We start from the raw sequence: 16,338 nt of genomic DNA on the forward strand, positions 1-16,338 counted from the left end.
TTACTTCATGATACTCATTTGTGGTTTTCTTCCAAGCTGCTTCTTCCCTACCTCATAATATTTCCGTGAAACTTGGTGCATTTTCTGTGTATTTACACCAGGACAATACCACATTTTACACTGAGTGTATGAAAACAGCCGAGCGTCTTACAGATTTCCTGACACCTGGCTGGTATCCCCTCCTGTATAGATCTTTCTCAGTCTGCTGGAGACATCTGCATTTAATGCAGTTTGCAGTGTAGGAAACATCTGCCCTCTCCACTGCTGCTGCCAAATAGACCTCAGGAGGAAGAACTTTCTCTTCTGTGTATCACCGGTAAAAGATCGTACCCTATTATCTCTCCCCTTGACGTTGCCATATGTTCCTGGCTCTGCAGAGCAATTATCACTACTTACTAAGCTGTATCACTGCCAAATTTAAAAAGTTCAAGCTGGCACATAATGTAAAAGTCACCTGCTTTAGTACCACAGATCCCTAGAAACACTGTGGATTCCTCCCAGTTGAAGCAGCTCAGCTGAGACACTTTCCCAGTAACTGAAGCCTAAGACTAACCATACCTACAGAGAGACAGATCTGTATTTAGAGGGATTTCCCAGTAGAGATTTACTATTTCAGCATTTTATTTTTATTTTTACCTTGGTGCCTTTAAAGTATTTACTCAGGCAGAATAATCTTTACAACATTTTGTGTAGGTTTTGTATCAGTCTTTTGGCACTACAGTTAAGAACGATCAGTAAAGGGCTTTCGTGAGCATCTGCTTTAAAATCTGCAGGCTTTTCACACTGCTAATCAATACAGCTTTGCTGGGAGAACTTGAAAATGAAAATGAAAGCAGAAGATGCCTCCTGCAAAAGCTCCACTCCCCTGGAATCAAGAAGCTGTTGACCGGTAGAGGGAGATTTGTGAGCACAGAAGGGGGAAGCTTTCAACAGCTGGAATGTGATCTGGAACTCACTGAGGAGGAAAGCAACAGCTTGACAAAATGCAGAGGTTTTTAATTTGGTGGTGGTGGTTTTTGGAGGTCATATTTCCACAATAGTTTAGTTACAAACAAAACCGTGTCTTTTTCATGACAGAGGAAATACCACCAGGGGAGAATTTATCTATGCATAGAAGACAGAGGAGAATTTATCTATGCATGGAGCTGGAGATTACTATTCTTTTTTCTGTTACTGAAAAATTTGCACATAATTCACTACTTGCAGAAGAGCAGGACAATGAATAGGTAGAAATCTGTTTCAGATAGTCAAACTGAATCCAAATCAGAAACTGCTTTGAGTCACTTCTGAGAGAAAGGGATATTTCTGTTTGGTTGCTTATCATTCAGCTGGAACTGAGGCCAGGCTTTTACCTATAAGACACTGTTGAACTTGAACTGGAGGAAGAAAATATATTTCCAGTTACCAAATAAATTCATCTGAAATCTGACCTTCCCTCATACAGGCATATAGAATATAAGAGGAGACTGCATCTGCTGGTCTTGGCTACAGTGCAGCATTGCAATGTAGCCTCCCTTTCTTCTTTCTCTCTCTAGGGTACCCGATTTTTGTATGACTTGTTAGTATGAAGGGTAAATTCCATGTTTCTGCACATATTGCTGTGATGCACTGATTTGCTTTTGTGAGGATCTGTTCAGTTTAGGGACTTTCTCCCTTGTCTGCTGTTGACCCTCCCATGGCCAGTGGGAAAAAGACTGGTTGTTGGATTGTGTTTTTCTCCTGGTGAAGAGCAGTGTGTCCTTACTGACTTGTACCAACGTGTAGGCACCTACAGCAAGAGTTTTCCACCAGCAACCCACTGGCACGCTGGTATTCCTGAACCTTCTTGTGTTAATGCACATGTAATCTTAAATGGGATTTACTGTGGGAGGGCCCACAACAGCTCTATCTGCATCACTGCTCCTCTGGTATCACTTTTGTTTCCAGGCTACCCCAACGCTGTGGCTTCTCTTCAGCTCCTCAAATCAGTGAAGCTGGGGAGAAGCTTTTCAGCAAGTGGGTGGTAGCCACGCTCCTGCAGCGTATCAGGACAAGAGAGGTTTTTCCTCTGCTCAGGAAAAGCCTCGTGCAGCCTCATGTACACTCATCGCGTGATTCTTTCCATTTTAAAAGGTTTTACATTCTCATGGAAGAGTTTAGGATGCCTGGGTAGTTTGGAGCTCTGGCTGGCTTCAGCCGGGAGTGGGCAAGAACCACTGTTGCTTGTAAAATAAATAGCTGCTCACAAGCAATGACATTATGCGGTTGGTATAAAAACTGCAGTTTAAATTATTATTTTGCAAATTGTATATGCTTTAATGTACATTTAATATAAATTCTGGCTTTTCTCCTTTGCTTTCTGTAGGAATGATTGAAATTGTGAAAGATGCTACAACAATTGCCAAAATTCAGCAGAGTACAGTTGGTAACACCGGCGCATTTAAGGATGAAATACTCAACCAGTGGCTGAAGGAGAGATGTGTCATTGAGGAGAAGGTGAGTTCTTTGAAATCAGATGTTGTGGTTTAACCCTTCAGGAAGCTAAGCACAACAGAGCTGTTTGCTTACTCTGCCCCACAGTGGAATGGAGGAGAGAATCGGGGAAAAACACCTAAAACTTGTGTGATGAAATGAAGACAGTTTACTACCCAGCAACAACTAAAACATCACTGTGCTGTCAACATTATTTTCCTCCTAAATCTGAAACATGGCACCATACCAGCTCCTGTGAAGAAGATTAACTGTGTCCCAGCCTAAAGCAGGACACAGAGTTTTACAATGCACCCTACTAATTGAGGGTTTCTAACTGTAACACGGTTGTGTTTACGGTTTTGTTACTTAAGTGAGTTTGAAAAATCCATTCATTTTCCCTGCGCTCAGCTGTGAGCTTCTGTGAAAGAGCCTTCTGCATCCAGCTGGCAGCCGGGCTCCTGAGTAACAGGATGCTTTAGAAATGGCTCCTTTGTCAGTGTTATTTGGAAGTGATACACGAGGAGCAGATTGAAAGGACATCTAGGAGCACTGAGAGGCAGTGTGGTTTTAGAGTATTTTAAGCACAGGTTTGGGTACTCACAACTCCTTTATTTAGGAAGCCAATTCCTTATTCTTATTCACTGGATAAGGAGTTGGCTTAAAGGCTGCACCCAGTGAGTTGCAGTCAATGGCTCTGTGTCCAAATAGAGGCCACTGACGAGCGATGTCCCTCAGGGGTCTGTCCTGGGACCGGCGCTGTTTAATATCTTTGTCAATGACACAGACAGTGGGATTGAGTGTACCGTCAGCAAGTTTGCAGATGACACCAAGCTGAGTGGGGCAGTCGATATCCCAGAAGGAAGGGATGCCATCCTAAGGGACCTGGATGAGCTTGAGAAATAGGCCTATGTGAACCTAGTAAGGTTCAACAAGTCCAAGTGCAAGGTGCTGCACCTGGGTCGGGGCAATCCCAGACATGAGCACAGACTGGGAGAAGAACTCATTGAGAGCAGCCCTGCAGAGAAGGACTTGAGGGTTCTGGTGGACGAAAGACTCAACATGAGCCAGCAGAGTGTGCCTGCAGCCCAGAAGGCCAACTGCGTCCTGGGCTGCATCAACAGAGGGGTGGCCAGCAGGGGAGGGAGGGGATTGTGCCCCTCTGCTCTGCCCCACCTGGAGCCCTGCGTCTGGGTCTGAAGCCCCCAGCACAAGAAGGGTGTGGGGCTGTTAGAGTGGGTCCAGAGGAGGGCCACAGAGATGATCAGAGGGCTGGAGCACCTCTCCTGTGAAGAAGGGCTGAGGGAGCTGGGGTTGTTCAGCCTGGAGAAGAAAAGGCTTCAGGGAGACATTGCAGCTTTTCAATACTTAAACTGGTCTTACAAAAAAAAGATGGAGAACAACTTTTTGCTCAGACAGACAATGAAAGAACAAGGGGGAATGGTTTTAAACTAAAAGAGTAGAGATTTAGATGAGGTGTTACGAGGAAATTCTTTACTCAAAAGGTGCTGAGGCACTGGAACAGGTTGCCCAGAGGAGCTGTGGATGTCCCATTGTGTTTTACCCAGCTGGACAGCTGAACTCCACCACAGCCGCTCTCTCACTCCCCCTCCTCAAAGGGAAAGGGGATGAAAACACGATGCAAAGGGCTCAAGGGTTGAAATAAGGATGGGGAGATCACTCAACAATTATTGTCACAGGCAAGACAGACTCAACATAGGAAGATTAAGGTAATTTATTACCTGTTACTAACAAGCTAGAGCAGTGAGAACCTAAAAGCAAACTAAAAACACCTTCTCCCCATTCACTGTCTTCTGCACCCTCTCCCCAAGCAGCACAGGGGAATGAGGAATGAGGAAAGGCTCCCCACGCTTCCCCTTATTCTTTCTCAGAAGGTGTGAACGACTGTACGCTTATTTTACTTGAGCTAAGGTGTAGAGCCACAGCCAGTGCAGTGCAGGGTTGTGATCTTAATCTCCTCTGTGCAACAGTGTTCTTTTTAAGACAGTTTGTTTAACTTTTGCTTGATACACACTGACAGAAAGGCATACAAATTTGAGAATGACTGAAGAAACATTAGTTTGTAGCACTGAAGCATTTAACATCTCTTATATCTATTTTTAGTTTCAGGCAGCTGTGGAAAGGTTTGTTTATTCCTGTGCTGGATACTGTGTGGCAACCTTTGTACTTGGAATAGGAGACAGGCACAACGATAACATTATGATTACAGAAACAGGTGAGTTTGGGCTTGTTGATGGTTGTGGTTTTTTTTGAGATTTTTGCAGAAGATGTGAGGACTGTCTACACTTCACTAGATTTATGTTTTAATCTAATAAATATTTCATGTAACAATGAATGAAGAAAAAGAATCCAGTTCTGTCAGCATTGCTTACAAATTCAGGTACTTGCATGACATCGAAGCCTATCGTCACCCCTTTTGGCCTTCTTATAAGCTCTAGATATTTATCATTAACAATGCAGTTCTTTTCCAAGGATGAGTGTTGCAAACTAAGTCATGAGGAATGTAAAAGTAATCTTTATGTCTAGGTACAAGATCTAAAAGCCAAAAAACTTTACAAAGGAGACAGCTATTCACCTGCTGTCAGAATGCAGATGTTACTGGACTGTGTGTTACTGGAGGAACATCACTGGTTTATATACCTTTGTAGAAAATCCTAGAAAGTGTACGTGGAGTGCAGTGGTTTTACTACTGAAGTCTGCAGGATGGTTTGTCACAGGACAAAAGGGTTCCTCGTCTACCAGAACACAAAGTGACATCAAACTGAATGCCAAGCTGCAGTGATTTTATAGTGGCAGAGAACCTTAGCTGCACAAACACCAACTTCTATTTTTTCTTCTAAACATAAGCATAATCAGAAAAGTGAGCATACTAAAAGCAATTTAAACATGAGCATACTAAAGCAGGGGCAAAGCACACTTGACAAACTGGTACCTTTAAGATTAATCACACCCACTAATGAGCTAAAATTGGGGAAATTATCAACCTCTCATACTCCCTGCAACATCGGAGATCTTCACTGGGCGGCACCCCTGGACCAACCAACAAGAGCTACCCTGAATTTGAGTTGGGGAGCTACTCTTGCAGGGTTGCTGCTTTTGGTTGCCTGACTGATGAGCTGATGCAAGAGCACCAGGTGTGTTTCCAGAAGGTTGCTGGTCCGTGAATACCAGACTGTTGTCTACTTAACATCAATGTCTAGAGGAGGACATTGTCTAGACCATTCACAAGTGACTCGGTAGGTCAACACAACCGTGTCAGCTGTGAATAGGCCATTGATATGTTTAAAGATGTGATAAATCACAGATTTTTTTGTGTAAGTTGGCTGTGCAAGCATGTTACATGAGCATTCTGTGGTCCTTTTGTCCCATGCCATACCCTAGGAAAGAAGCATCTCACCATGTGGTTACAAGCCTCCTGAAAGAACCTAGATTTTTTGTATTACAAATCTTGGCAATTATTTCTGTGACTGTGTAGTGATTCACCCCCAATTTTACTTCTATATGGAAGTCCCAGAAAGGACCCCAGATCAAGCAGTACATATGAGGGAGTTTTATTTGGTCTAAGAAATTTACTTCCGGTTTCATGAGCTTGTTACTTCATAATTAGTCTTCACATAACGCGAAGAGACAGAAAATACTTTTGGGTTTAGTTAGATGACTGTATATTTAATATTAATCATATCGTAGTTAAAGTTTTACTAGTTGAAGGCTGGAGAGAGGAAGTACCCTGAAGGCAGAAATGAGCTAATTGGAGACTACAATAAAAAAAAAAAAAAAAAAGTTCACCAGAAGTCCTTGAGGAAAAAAATAAAAAGGCTCTAAATTCAACATTAATATATATATATAGTACTATAAGTATTATGTAATTCAGTGTAAGTGCCTGTTGGCAGAAAATTGAGGGACAGGTCAGTAGAAAGGGAGACAGTGAAGGAAAGGTTATTCATGTGTAATCAGGAGCAGGTTAGCAGGAGAGTTTAGCACAGGCTGCCTTGAACAACAGAAACCAGAAAGATGTGGGGTAGGTTATGGGGACTCAAAAGCTGCCTGAAATGCTGGAACATCTAAGGGTCATCCACCTAAGGGTCACTACCAAGTATCATCCTACATCATTTGATGTTTCATCTTTTTGTATACACATACCATTATTACAAATACATGTTTTTAAGTATTTTATTAAGTACTCTTTACATCTTGTCTGCCAAGCAAAGTAATCAAATAATCTGAAGAGCAGCAGGGCACTCTAGTCCTATAGGTGCAGCAGTCCTTAAAAATGTTTTTTTTCATCACTTTCTTGGGACCTGATACTGTACTACAATTTCAAAGTTGCATAGAGGGTGGCGAGGCAAACTTATGTACCTTCCTGTACTGTACTGAATAAATTGGTAATGCAGCTCGGTGAGGAAGAAGCATGTTCTAGTGCCTGGCATTAGCCAAAGAGCTGGACAGTGCCAGAATCCCTGGCAATGTGTAAGGTAATCAGAAAGCCTCCTTCCATGCAGTGATGTGCTGGGATCTGATTGTTAGGGAGCTGAGCCATCCAAATGAATCTTAGCTTCATTTTTGAAAAGTTGTGAGTGTATATTTAGAAAACACAGCAGTTGGGCCTGGTTTTTAACAACTTCCAAAGACAAACAAAAAGTAGCTTTGCCAGGAGGACATGATTATGTATTTCAAAAAAAAAGGAGAGAAAATAGTGTTTTCTGATGAACTAAAGAACAATCATATTTACCCCCAAAAAAGAGATTTTGGAAATCTAGTTGAATCCAAATAAGTGTTCTTGACAATTTATTGTATTTGACCCTAACTGTGATTTCTTTTTATGAAGGTAACCTTTTTCATATTGATTTCGGCCATATTCTTGGGAATTATAAAAGCTTCCTTGGAATTAATAAGGAAAGAGTTCCTTTTGTGCTGACTCCGGATTTTCTGTTTGTCATGGGGACTTCCGGAAAGAAGACAAGTCTCCATTTCCACAAATTTCAGGTAAAGTGAATATTTAGCTGTAAGTCAATTAAGCAGTGTTTGTTACTCTCTGAAATGAACATTAGTGCCTTAGATTTCAAAGGCCTATGCTCCTGGGTATTATGTTAATAAAATTTACCGAATCGTAATACAATTCTGGGATATTTTAGCTCCAGCTAAAAGCAAACATTATCTGTAGGATTATGGGAACTAGGATGCAAACACCCACAAAGCCACACTGACAGGTTTCAGTTAGCAGCAGACCAGACAGGCAGTCCTTTCTTTGTTTCTTGTTTTGATCGAAAAAACTTTGTCAGGGACATCAGTATTTGTGGCAGTAGAGGAGACTGACAGCATTAAGCAGAGTGTTCTGTGTAGTCCAAGTAGGTGTTCCTCATCTGGCTGTGCCAGTGTTACTCCTCCTGCTTCTGCCCTCTTGTCCTGGGGCTCAGCTTACTGCATCTGGACAGAAATGTACTATGGTACTAAACCATATCATATTCTGGTTTTGTGAAGTGGATGGACTTAATGCTCTGAAAGAGAAGAAAAGTGCTAAAAATTTATTCTATTGCAGTTTCAATTTGAAAGTGAACAAAAACAGTTGTGATTTTGTTAACCTTGTGTAAGACCTCGGCAAGGAGGAGACAAAGCAAAATGTTGTTTAGTATATTTAGTGAAGTGTCTGAGAGCATGGCTGAGCAGAGATAAATGGGTATCTGGAGCAGTATTCCTGTGCACAACTTCAAGAACTTTAAATATGTGCCTGATTTGAAAGGAAGTTTCATGTATGATAAAAAGAAAAAGTCTCCTCCAGTCTTAGACTCAGAGCAGAAGACTAAATTAGATGTCTGGATTATCTTTGGATGAACAAGTCTCTCTGACGTGGTAAGGGGTTTGTTTTTCAACTTTGAGTACTTACTGTTGGATAGTGAATACATCCCTTTGAACATATACGTTATTGTACAGCAAATATCGAGGCAATTGTCATCCTTGAGCTCAGACCTCTGAAAATAACCAAACAACCAGGTGCTATTTTTGAATCTTTATTTTGCACAAGGCCTAGCTTTATTACAGTGTGGGTGTTTCGAAGGGGGCTTGTAGCTCAAATGGTTTAGAAGCAGGGTAGGTTTTGCTCTGGAAGTGGGGAATGCTGAGCCTGTGCTCTTAAAGAAGCCTGCGACCTGTTATGCATACAAGAAGGGTGGCCATTCAGCAGCTGTAAGCCTTCCCCACATGTGGGGCCAGAACACCCATCTGGGATATTTCATTTTGTAGAAGGCGTTTGTTTTGGAATCAGAAAACAGTTCAAAATATGAAAGCGTGCTAATAGAGAATTGGAAGAGTAGCAACGTCTTGCTGTCTACAGAGAGGTGATGTTGTGTTAGTGTATATGGATCATGCAGCTCTTCAGAGAATGCCTGACCTTTACTGCAGCAGCTCAAATACCAAAAGTAACAGGAGGTGATTTTGGTCTTAGCCTTCCTTTGGTAAGCAATGCCTCTGTAATACAGTAGCAAGTCCTGGCTTTGTCTGAATACAATTTCTTATTTTTTTTTTACTCTGACTGTTCAGAAATGCTGTGATAGTGCTAGTATCAGTTCCATTAGTGTCATTAATCAGTTGAGCAGTGATTAACAAGCTTTACCTTTGTGAACTGTGACTGGTATGTGACCTGGTCATTTTAAGTGGGGTGATTTAGACACAGACAGAGTAATACTGACTGAAAAAAATGTAAGTTCATGTACAGTTCTGCTTCATTACATACTGTTAATAACCTGATATACTGGTACTACATTAAAAGGCTTTTCTGTCTAAGAAAGGCTTTTCTATCTCAAAGACCAACAAAAAGAAAGCTGAAAGCAAAATACTTTTATACAAGTAAAATAGTAACATGGAGCAGGACATGCATCACGATTTTGCTGGAAAGAAGCATTTTTTAAATTATATGTTCAGAGTACAAAAGTAAACAAAATGATAGCTTTACTTTTCAACTGGCTGGTTTTATCGTGTTTCCTAATAGGGATTCATTCGTTGTGCCTGCTGACTTATTCAAGTATTAATGGAGAAGTCTCAGCATTTATCCTTCATTAATTTTTAAGAGCATCTCTCATTAATTTGTACTTCAGCTACATTAAATATGTTGTACTTTAGAGGAATCCTTTGTTTTTACAGGCCTTAGTCTTTTAATATTTGAAAATATCTATGAGTTTTTTAATTTTATTTCTCTGTCACCTATTGGATAGAGTCCCTACAGATGTGTTAGCCACAGCTCATACTGCAGGCGACAGAGAAGGCTAATTAGACAGGTAACTTTGATTAAATCCACTGCAACCAAGTATAGCTAGTTATTAGTGAACTTTTAAAGCTGTCAGTGGCATGGCAGCCTTTATGAAACCGGCAGCAAAGCTCACTTCTATTAGCTGTTAGTCTGAATTTTGAGTCCCTTTTTGTTTGTTTTTCTCACAATGGTTTAAAAAAAAATAGATGCCAGAGGTTATTAATGACATGACAGAAATGTTTAGCAGAAAACAATATTTGATAAGCATGACTTAATCTGAGAAGACAAGTATTTTTCTGTACCATCTGTGAATTTTTCAGATGCCTCAGTACTGTCCAGATTTCTCCTCCTGTAAGTGTCAAATGTGGTAGCATTTCCTTTCCAGCCTTTGGCTGAAATCCGTGCAACTTTTTTACTCCTATGTGCATGCAAGTTTTTCACTTAGAATATCTAAGTTTTTCAGTAGGATGACCTTCCTGGTCTTTTGAGCTTTGTCCACATAGCTGTCATTAGTTCGCCTCAATTTTTCTTTACTAGTTTTTCCATTGAGTTATGAATGAACTTTCATTCATTATATCTCATTTATTTAATTAGTTATTTTTTTCATTACTTTACCCTGCTGACTTGGTCTGTATTTTCACTGCTAATCCAATAATCTCTTCTGGTTGTACCATTTGTTTCCAAATAAAGGTGATAGAAAGAGGAAGGATGTACAATTCATCACTGAAAGCCACTTTTTCTGTATTATACTGTACAGGAAAGGGATGACCTATATAACAGAACTTGGACAGTTTATATTAAAAAAAAATGCTTGACCTTTAGGATACTAACACTTATGACAGTTTCAAGCTGTCAAATTAATCAATTGTTCTTTGTTATCTGTTGGACAAGGGGGGTTGTTTTCTCCTCAGCTCCTCTCATTTTGCCTGTGGCTTTATATTAGTCAACAGTTTTTTTCCTAATCCCATGGTATTCACATACCCTTGACACACACATCTGTGTTATTTTTAATTCTCTCAGCCTTTCTCAGAAGTAACAAAAATGACTTTTCTTGAAAGATGTTAATTCAACCCCCTGTTCAATTCCTGCCTGAATAAATAACTGTAACAAGCAGATGCAGATTTTTTTAATCTTTTGAATTCTTACAAGGACTGCCTTTTGAGATGTAGTGATGCCAGTTTCTTGACTGCATAATTGTTTCTCTGTCTTCAGACACCTTCGGTAGCGAAATATATCATCCATAGAGAAATGCAAAACCTTCTTTGATATAACTATAAAGAGCTTTCATCTCTTTCAAGAGGAACAAAACACACGCTAACTCTTGTGACAAGATTTCCCTGTTTGAAGTTGATACACATAAGTAGAATTTTTTTTTCCTAGTGTCATGGAGAGAAACTAATCCCTGTGAAAAGATGGTTGTGTTTTCTATTGTAAATTGTGCTTTGACCATTGCAATTCATCTTCTGCTTTGCAAGAACTAAACTGACATTAGAGTTTGTAAGTTCTCATCTTATTTTGGGACAGGATTTATTTGGAAATTTAGAGTGAAAGATTTAAGGGCCCAGGCAATAGGGAATAAAAAAAAAATAGGAAAGAAAGAAACCCTACAGACAGATCTTCAAAGTATCATCTTTCTTCCTTTGTATCTTCCTAACCTGTCTGCTTGTTTGTCCTGATGATGCTGATGTGAACAGTGATACATGTTAAGATTATTTGTGCAATTCTTACTGTTTCTAAGGAACAAGAAAAACCCATGCACCATGTGAAAAATAAACCAAATTCCAGAGAGCTAATGAGATTTGGTAGGATTTACATTAAAACACACATATTTCATATAATTTTTAAATACATACATATAAATTTCTGGAAATGTTAATATGAATATTTAGTTGGGTAAAAATCAGCATTGCTTCAGCTTGGGTTTTAATAGCAGCAGCCTTCCTGGAAATATTTATCATCTTTTTACATTTCTGCATTGCAGGTCCAATTTAACTTTGTAATGTTTGATTGATTTCTTCATTGCATTGTTTTCCTTAAAATGTCATTTCTAAAAGTAAATGAGTAATAAATTTAATACAAGAAATAATCATTTCAATTTATGTATCAGTCACTTATCGTTAAGTATTCTTTCAAAAGGCATTTCATGTTTTTGCAAGCTGCAGAAATTTCATTCTTCTAAAGTTTATGCTGCTAAGCACAGATTATTTATATATGGAAGTGAAAATGCAATTAAAAAACAACAAGAACAATAATCCATTGAATCCGGTATGACAGTAAATGTAGCAGTCCTAAAGCCAGGCAGCATGCCTGAGTTTAAACTAGAGCTGTCAGATGGAAAAATTCCACAGAACACCAAGCCTGAAAAACCTTCTCCATTAGCAAGCCATCACCTCTGCACATTTTATAGACGTCTATATAAAATGAAGAATAGACCTCTGGAGGTGCTGCTTTGTTCTGTATCACTTGCTGTCCCACGGTCTTTAAATGGGAACCTACCAGCTTTAGAGGAAGATGATGAATTACTGCTGGCTCTTTAACAGTCGCGGGAAGGGATTATACAACAGGGAAATTAATCTGAAATCTTGGTGAAGCCAAGGCTTTATGCTTTAGCAATTAATATAATATTATTAAACAGTGCCTTTTGTTTGTACACCAGAAGAGGACTTGTTGCCCTCAGGTGTGTTCATGAATGAAGTAAAAGCGAGCAAGGGATGCAGACATCAATTTAATGTTTCTGCTCAGATGAACAGCTCCCTTGGGTCTCCTCTGTCTGATGTGTGCCAGTAATTGAATAGTGCTGGTCAGTGAGAGCACTTCATACCTGAGTTCCTGTGAAAATCTTAAGCCATCCCTTTCAGTTGACCTCATCAATTAACAAACAATTCTTCTCTTTTGTAGGATGTATGCGTGAAGGCTTATTTAGCTCTTCGACATCACACAAACCTGCTGATCATCCTGTTCTCCATGATGCTGATGACTGGAATGCCCCAATTAACCAGCAAAGAGGATATCGAATATATCCGGGATGCACTGACAGTAGGGAAAAGCGAAGAAGATGCCAAAAAGCATTTTCTTGATCAGATAGAGGTTTGCAGGGATAAGGGCTGGACTGTGCAATTTAACTGGTTTTTACATCTTGTGCTTGGAATCAAGCAAGGAGTAGAAAAGCATTCTGCTTAACGTTTTATGTAAATTAGCTGTAGGTGTGAATAGGAAGTTAGTGAATCTACATGTTATTATTTATGCATTCCGAATAAATGAGCAGTCGAAACTGCCTTTACTTTGCTGGCAGCTTAACTGGATCTTCAAAAAGGCAAGGGCTTTTGCTTTGCTGCTCCAGAAGATCTTCCTGCAGTGAAGATCTTTTTATTTTTTCCTGAATGCCTAATGATGTTTCCAGTTGCTGGATTCTGTTACCTAGCTGCTTTGCTGATGTGGCCTGCTTTTTTTTTTTTTTTTCTGTAGTAATAGTGAAGGAGGAGCTTGAGTAAGATGATAACCTGCAAACTCCAATAGAAATTTTCCATGGCATTACCTTAATTGTTCATGAGGGTCAAGCCCTTCAAATGGGAAAAAAGAGTCAATTTAAAATACATTGAAATGCCTGTAGGAAATGTATTTCTTTCTCAGGATGGTTTACACTCAAGTGTTCTTCACCCACATCACTCCCCTTTGTCCCTTTCCTAACATTTCGTTCTTTTTGGATTTTTAATGTGTCATCAGTAGGTAACAGCTTTGATTCTACTATTAGAAGAAATTCCCTTACTGTTATTTTAGCCTCCTGACATACACAGCTGAGCGTGACTGTCACTCCAGGAGAACTTCAGAGTTCCCTGGAAGCTCCTCAGGTTTGAACCTGAAATTTTGAAGGTTTATTTTTGGAAGTTTTTTTACTGTATTTTATTAATGGGGAAGGTCCGTATTATATTACAGATTATATTCTTACTGTAAATTTACTAAAATGCCACCTGTATAGTAAAAGCTTTATAGAAAAAGCAATGGTACTTCCTTACTCCTCAGAGAAAAGTCCTTACATAAGAGTAATTGACATTTTACCAAATATTCGAGAAACCCAAAGTTATTTATTCTTTGGAGATATATTTTCAGGATATACCCATAAGGAATTTAAGTATAATCTTTGAAATTGTGTATATTTTGCTATTTATTTTTAAATTCTTGAAGAGACTATACTACTGAAAAGCTATTTATGAAAGAAAAAGATACCTTATCTTTAATTTCAATATTTAAACTTTAAAGAGGAAAAAATGGGCAGTGTCAAGTAGAATTTTAACTTGTGTACTGTAGGATACCTGCAAATCATGTGGTCTGCCTACGGTAGGAAAAAAAATAGCATGAGTTAGTCTTTGACTTCAATTATTATAGTATACTTCCTTCTAATTGATTTTTACCAAAGAGAGAAGATGGCTTACAATATTGCTTTTTTGCACTTGTGCCTGTGTAATTTCTTCTTTCATAGTAGTTTTACATGGGTTTTACATTACATTTACATGATTAACTGAATTTTGTAATTCTGTTATCATTTGCTTCAATAATTTCACAGAACTGTTAAGAATTTAACTACTGCTGCCACTGTTACTACTGAGTGTATTCTGGAAGGATTTTTAATAAATGTACTGTAATTGGTGTCTCTGTCGAGACACAGGCAACCTCTTTTTGAAATACAGATGTTTAGTTGGTTACTGTGCACAGCAATATTTTTGATGTATATGACAGACTCAGTTAAGGAAATCTAAAAAGTTAAAATGTAGAATATTTTGTTGTTCTATTATCATTCTCTACAAGATAGGCTTAAGAACATACTAAAGTATAAACTAAATGGTGAATACTGTCTGTAAAATCATATTTTTAGATTTGTATTTTGTAGATCTGAAATAAATTGACATGTTCTATTCATTTGATTTTCCTTCATGAATAAGCACTTTCCCCCAAAATATCAGTAAATATTGTCACCCAGTCATTTCAAGACTGTGTAGTCTCAGTAAGAAAGCATATCCAAAGTTCCACTTAGAGGAATTGTTTTAGTTCCATATTAATAACTTCAGAGAATATCAAATATCTTCAATTTTAAGAGTCTGTAGTGTTAGAATTTCAATTACTATAATGGTAAAGTGTGAAAAGAATATTACCATTTTATAGCAGCACTTAATTCATTCCTGTTTTGTTCTTTAAAGAAAAATCTGAAGGTTTTAGTAAGTTCCTGGTTTTAAAAGAACAGGTAAACCTACTGCTAAATTCAAATGCAACGTGGTCAAGTAAATGCTAATCACAACTTCAAGGGAAAAGGCATTCCTAAATCAGCCTCCATATGCAGATAAAGGTCTACAAGAAACCTGCACCCAGAGGAAGACTGTTTAGTCATACACTAAGCTTACACCAGTCAGTTTTATCAACAGTTTACAATGTGCTACACTGAATTAAGTACGGTATTTGTTACAGACATCTCAAACACCACTGTGCTGAAATAATTAGCAGGCTTCTTCATCTTGCCCATGAAGCATGCAGCTGGGCTGCCAGGCAGCGGTGAGCCGTGTGTTGGGTGTTTGCCCAACTTCTGGGAGATCAATGGTAGCTGCTCAGCCTCTTTTTTTTAACCTACACAACAAGCTATTAGCCTGCTGCCACTTTGTTTTTAAGTAGCCGTGCATTCATGTGGCTGATGATCTGTTGGCTGTTACGTGCCTCTCTTAACCTCCACCCACAACAGACTGTTTTTTGGCCAAGGAGGGAGGGAAATAAAAGTAGAGATGTGTTTTGAGGCAGCCTGGCCTCAAGGTGGGATGGAATTGCTCTGCAAGTGAGGAGGTGGCTGGGGCATACTGAGGGCTGGGCACAAGGATGAGTCTTCACTTCCCTGGCCAGGTTTTGGGGCTGCTGATAGTGGGATGCAGGGTGCAGTGCCCAGCTGTTGCCTTGTGCAGGGGTGGCTGAGCACCCAAGACTTTGGAAGGTGTTTTTTTTTTATGACAGCTGCAGCTGCCCGAGCAGGGAGTTGGACCACAATGTGCTGAGTTTGGGCCCAACGTCTTTCAACGCCTAAGCACGCTCTAAATAGACCAACCCTTCAAAATAGCCTTTTCATAAGGGCTATAAAGCAGGAAATGTAAATTAATCACTAAACACGTTTTTCACAGGCTCTAGCACAGCATGCAGAGAGAGAAAATTACTAATTTTTCTGAGTAGGTTTCAATTATCATCCTTTCCTGCTGTTATCCCAAAGATTTTTTTTAATTATTTTTTAAAGTTATTTTTAAGGTCTTTTTTTGTTGTTGTCCTTTTAAGATGCGTTATATTTTTCCAGTAGCGTAAATTCACGTCATTGCCTCACCTAACAGTGGCAATTTGATTCTATTCTTAGAGGCAGTGCCTCAGACTCCGTTGTGACTTCATGTACGCTTTGGCTCCAGCAGGATCGTAAAGATGTGGGTTAGCAAGGAGTGTGTCTCCAAGGCTCCAGCCTAAATATATTCTGGGACAGGAAGAGGTGTTGTAAGGCTGAGGTGTGTGCAACGCCATGATATTTAGATCTCCCTTGAATGCAATGGTTGCACTTGTTAGAGGTATTTAACCATTAGCAGAATATTTAGCCTTAATTAATACATACTTAGCAG

General features: G+C 39.3%; 1 protein-coding gene across 3 annotated transcripts in view; it reads left to right on the forward strand.

The window, feature by feature from the left end:
* PIK3CG (phosphatidylinositol-4,5-bisphosphate 3-kinase catalytic subunit gamma) overlaps nucleotides 1–14,623 on the forward strand; it is a 36,064-nt gene extending 21,441 nt beyond the window's left edge. For all 3 annotated transcript variants that reach the window (XM_032201002.1, XM_032201011.1, XM_032201019.1), the window contains exons 8-11: nucleotides 2,345–2,475; nucleotides 4,573–4,684; nucleotides 7,295–7,452; nucleotides 12,608–14,623. In XM_032201002.1, the coding sequence (XP_032056893.1) occupies nucleotides 2,345–2,475; nucleotides 4,573–4,684; nucleotides 7,295–7,452; nucleotides 12,608–12,889 (683 nt within the window). In that variant the 3' untranslated portion in view covers nucleotides 12,890–14,623. The remainder of the gene's footprint in view (nucleotides 1–2,344; nucleotides 2,476–4,572; nucleotides 4,685–7,294; nucleotides 7,453–12,607) is intronic.
* The last annotated feature ends 1,715 nt before the right edge of the window (nucleotides 14,624–16,338 follow it).

The sequence above is a fragment of the Aythya fuligula genome, chromosome 1, assembly GCF_009819795.1.
Source record: "Aythya fuligula isolate bAytFul2 chromosome 1, bAytFul2.pri, whole genome shotgun sequence".
NCBI classification, from domain to species: Eukaryota; Metazoa; Chordata; class Aves; order Anseriformes; family Anatidae; genus Aythya; species Aythya fuligula.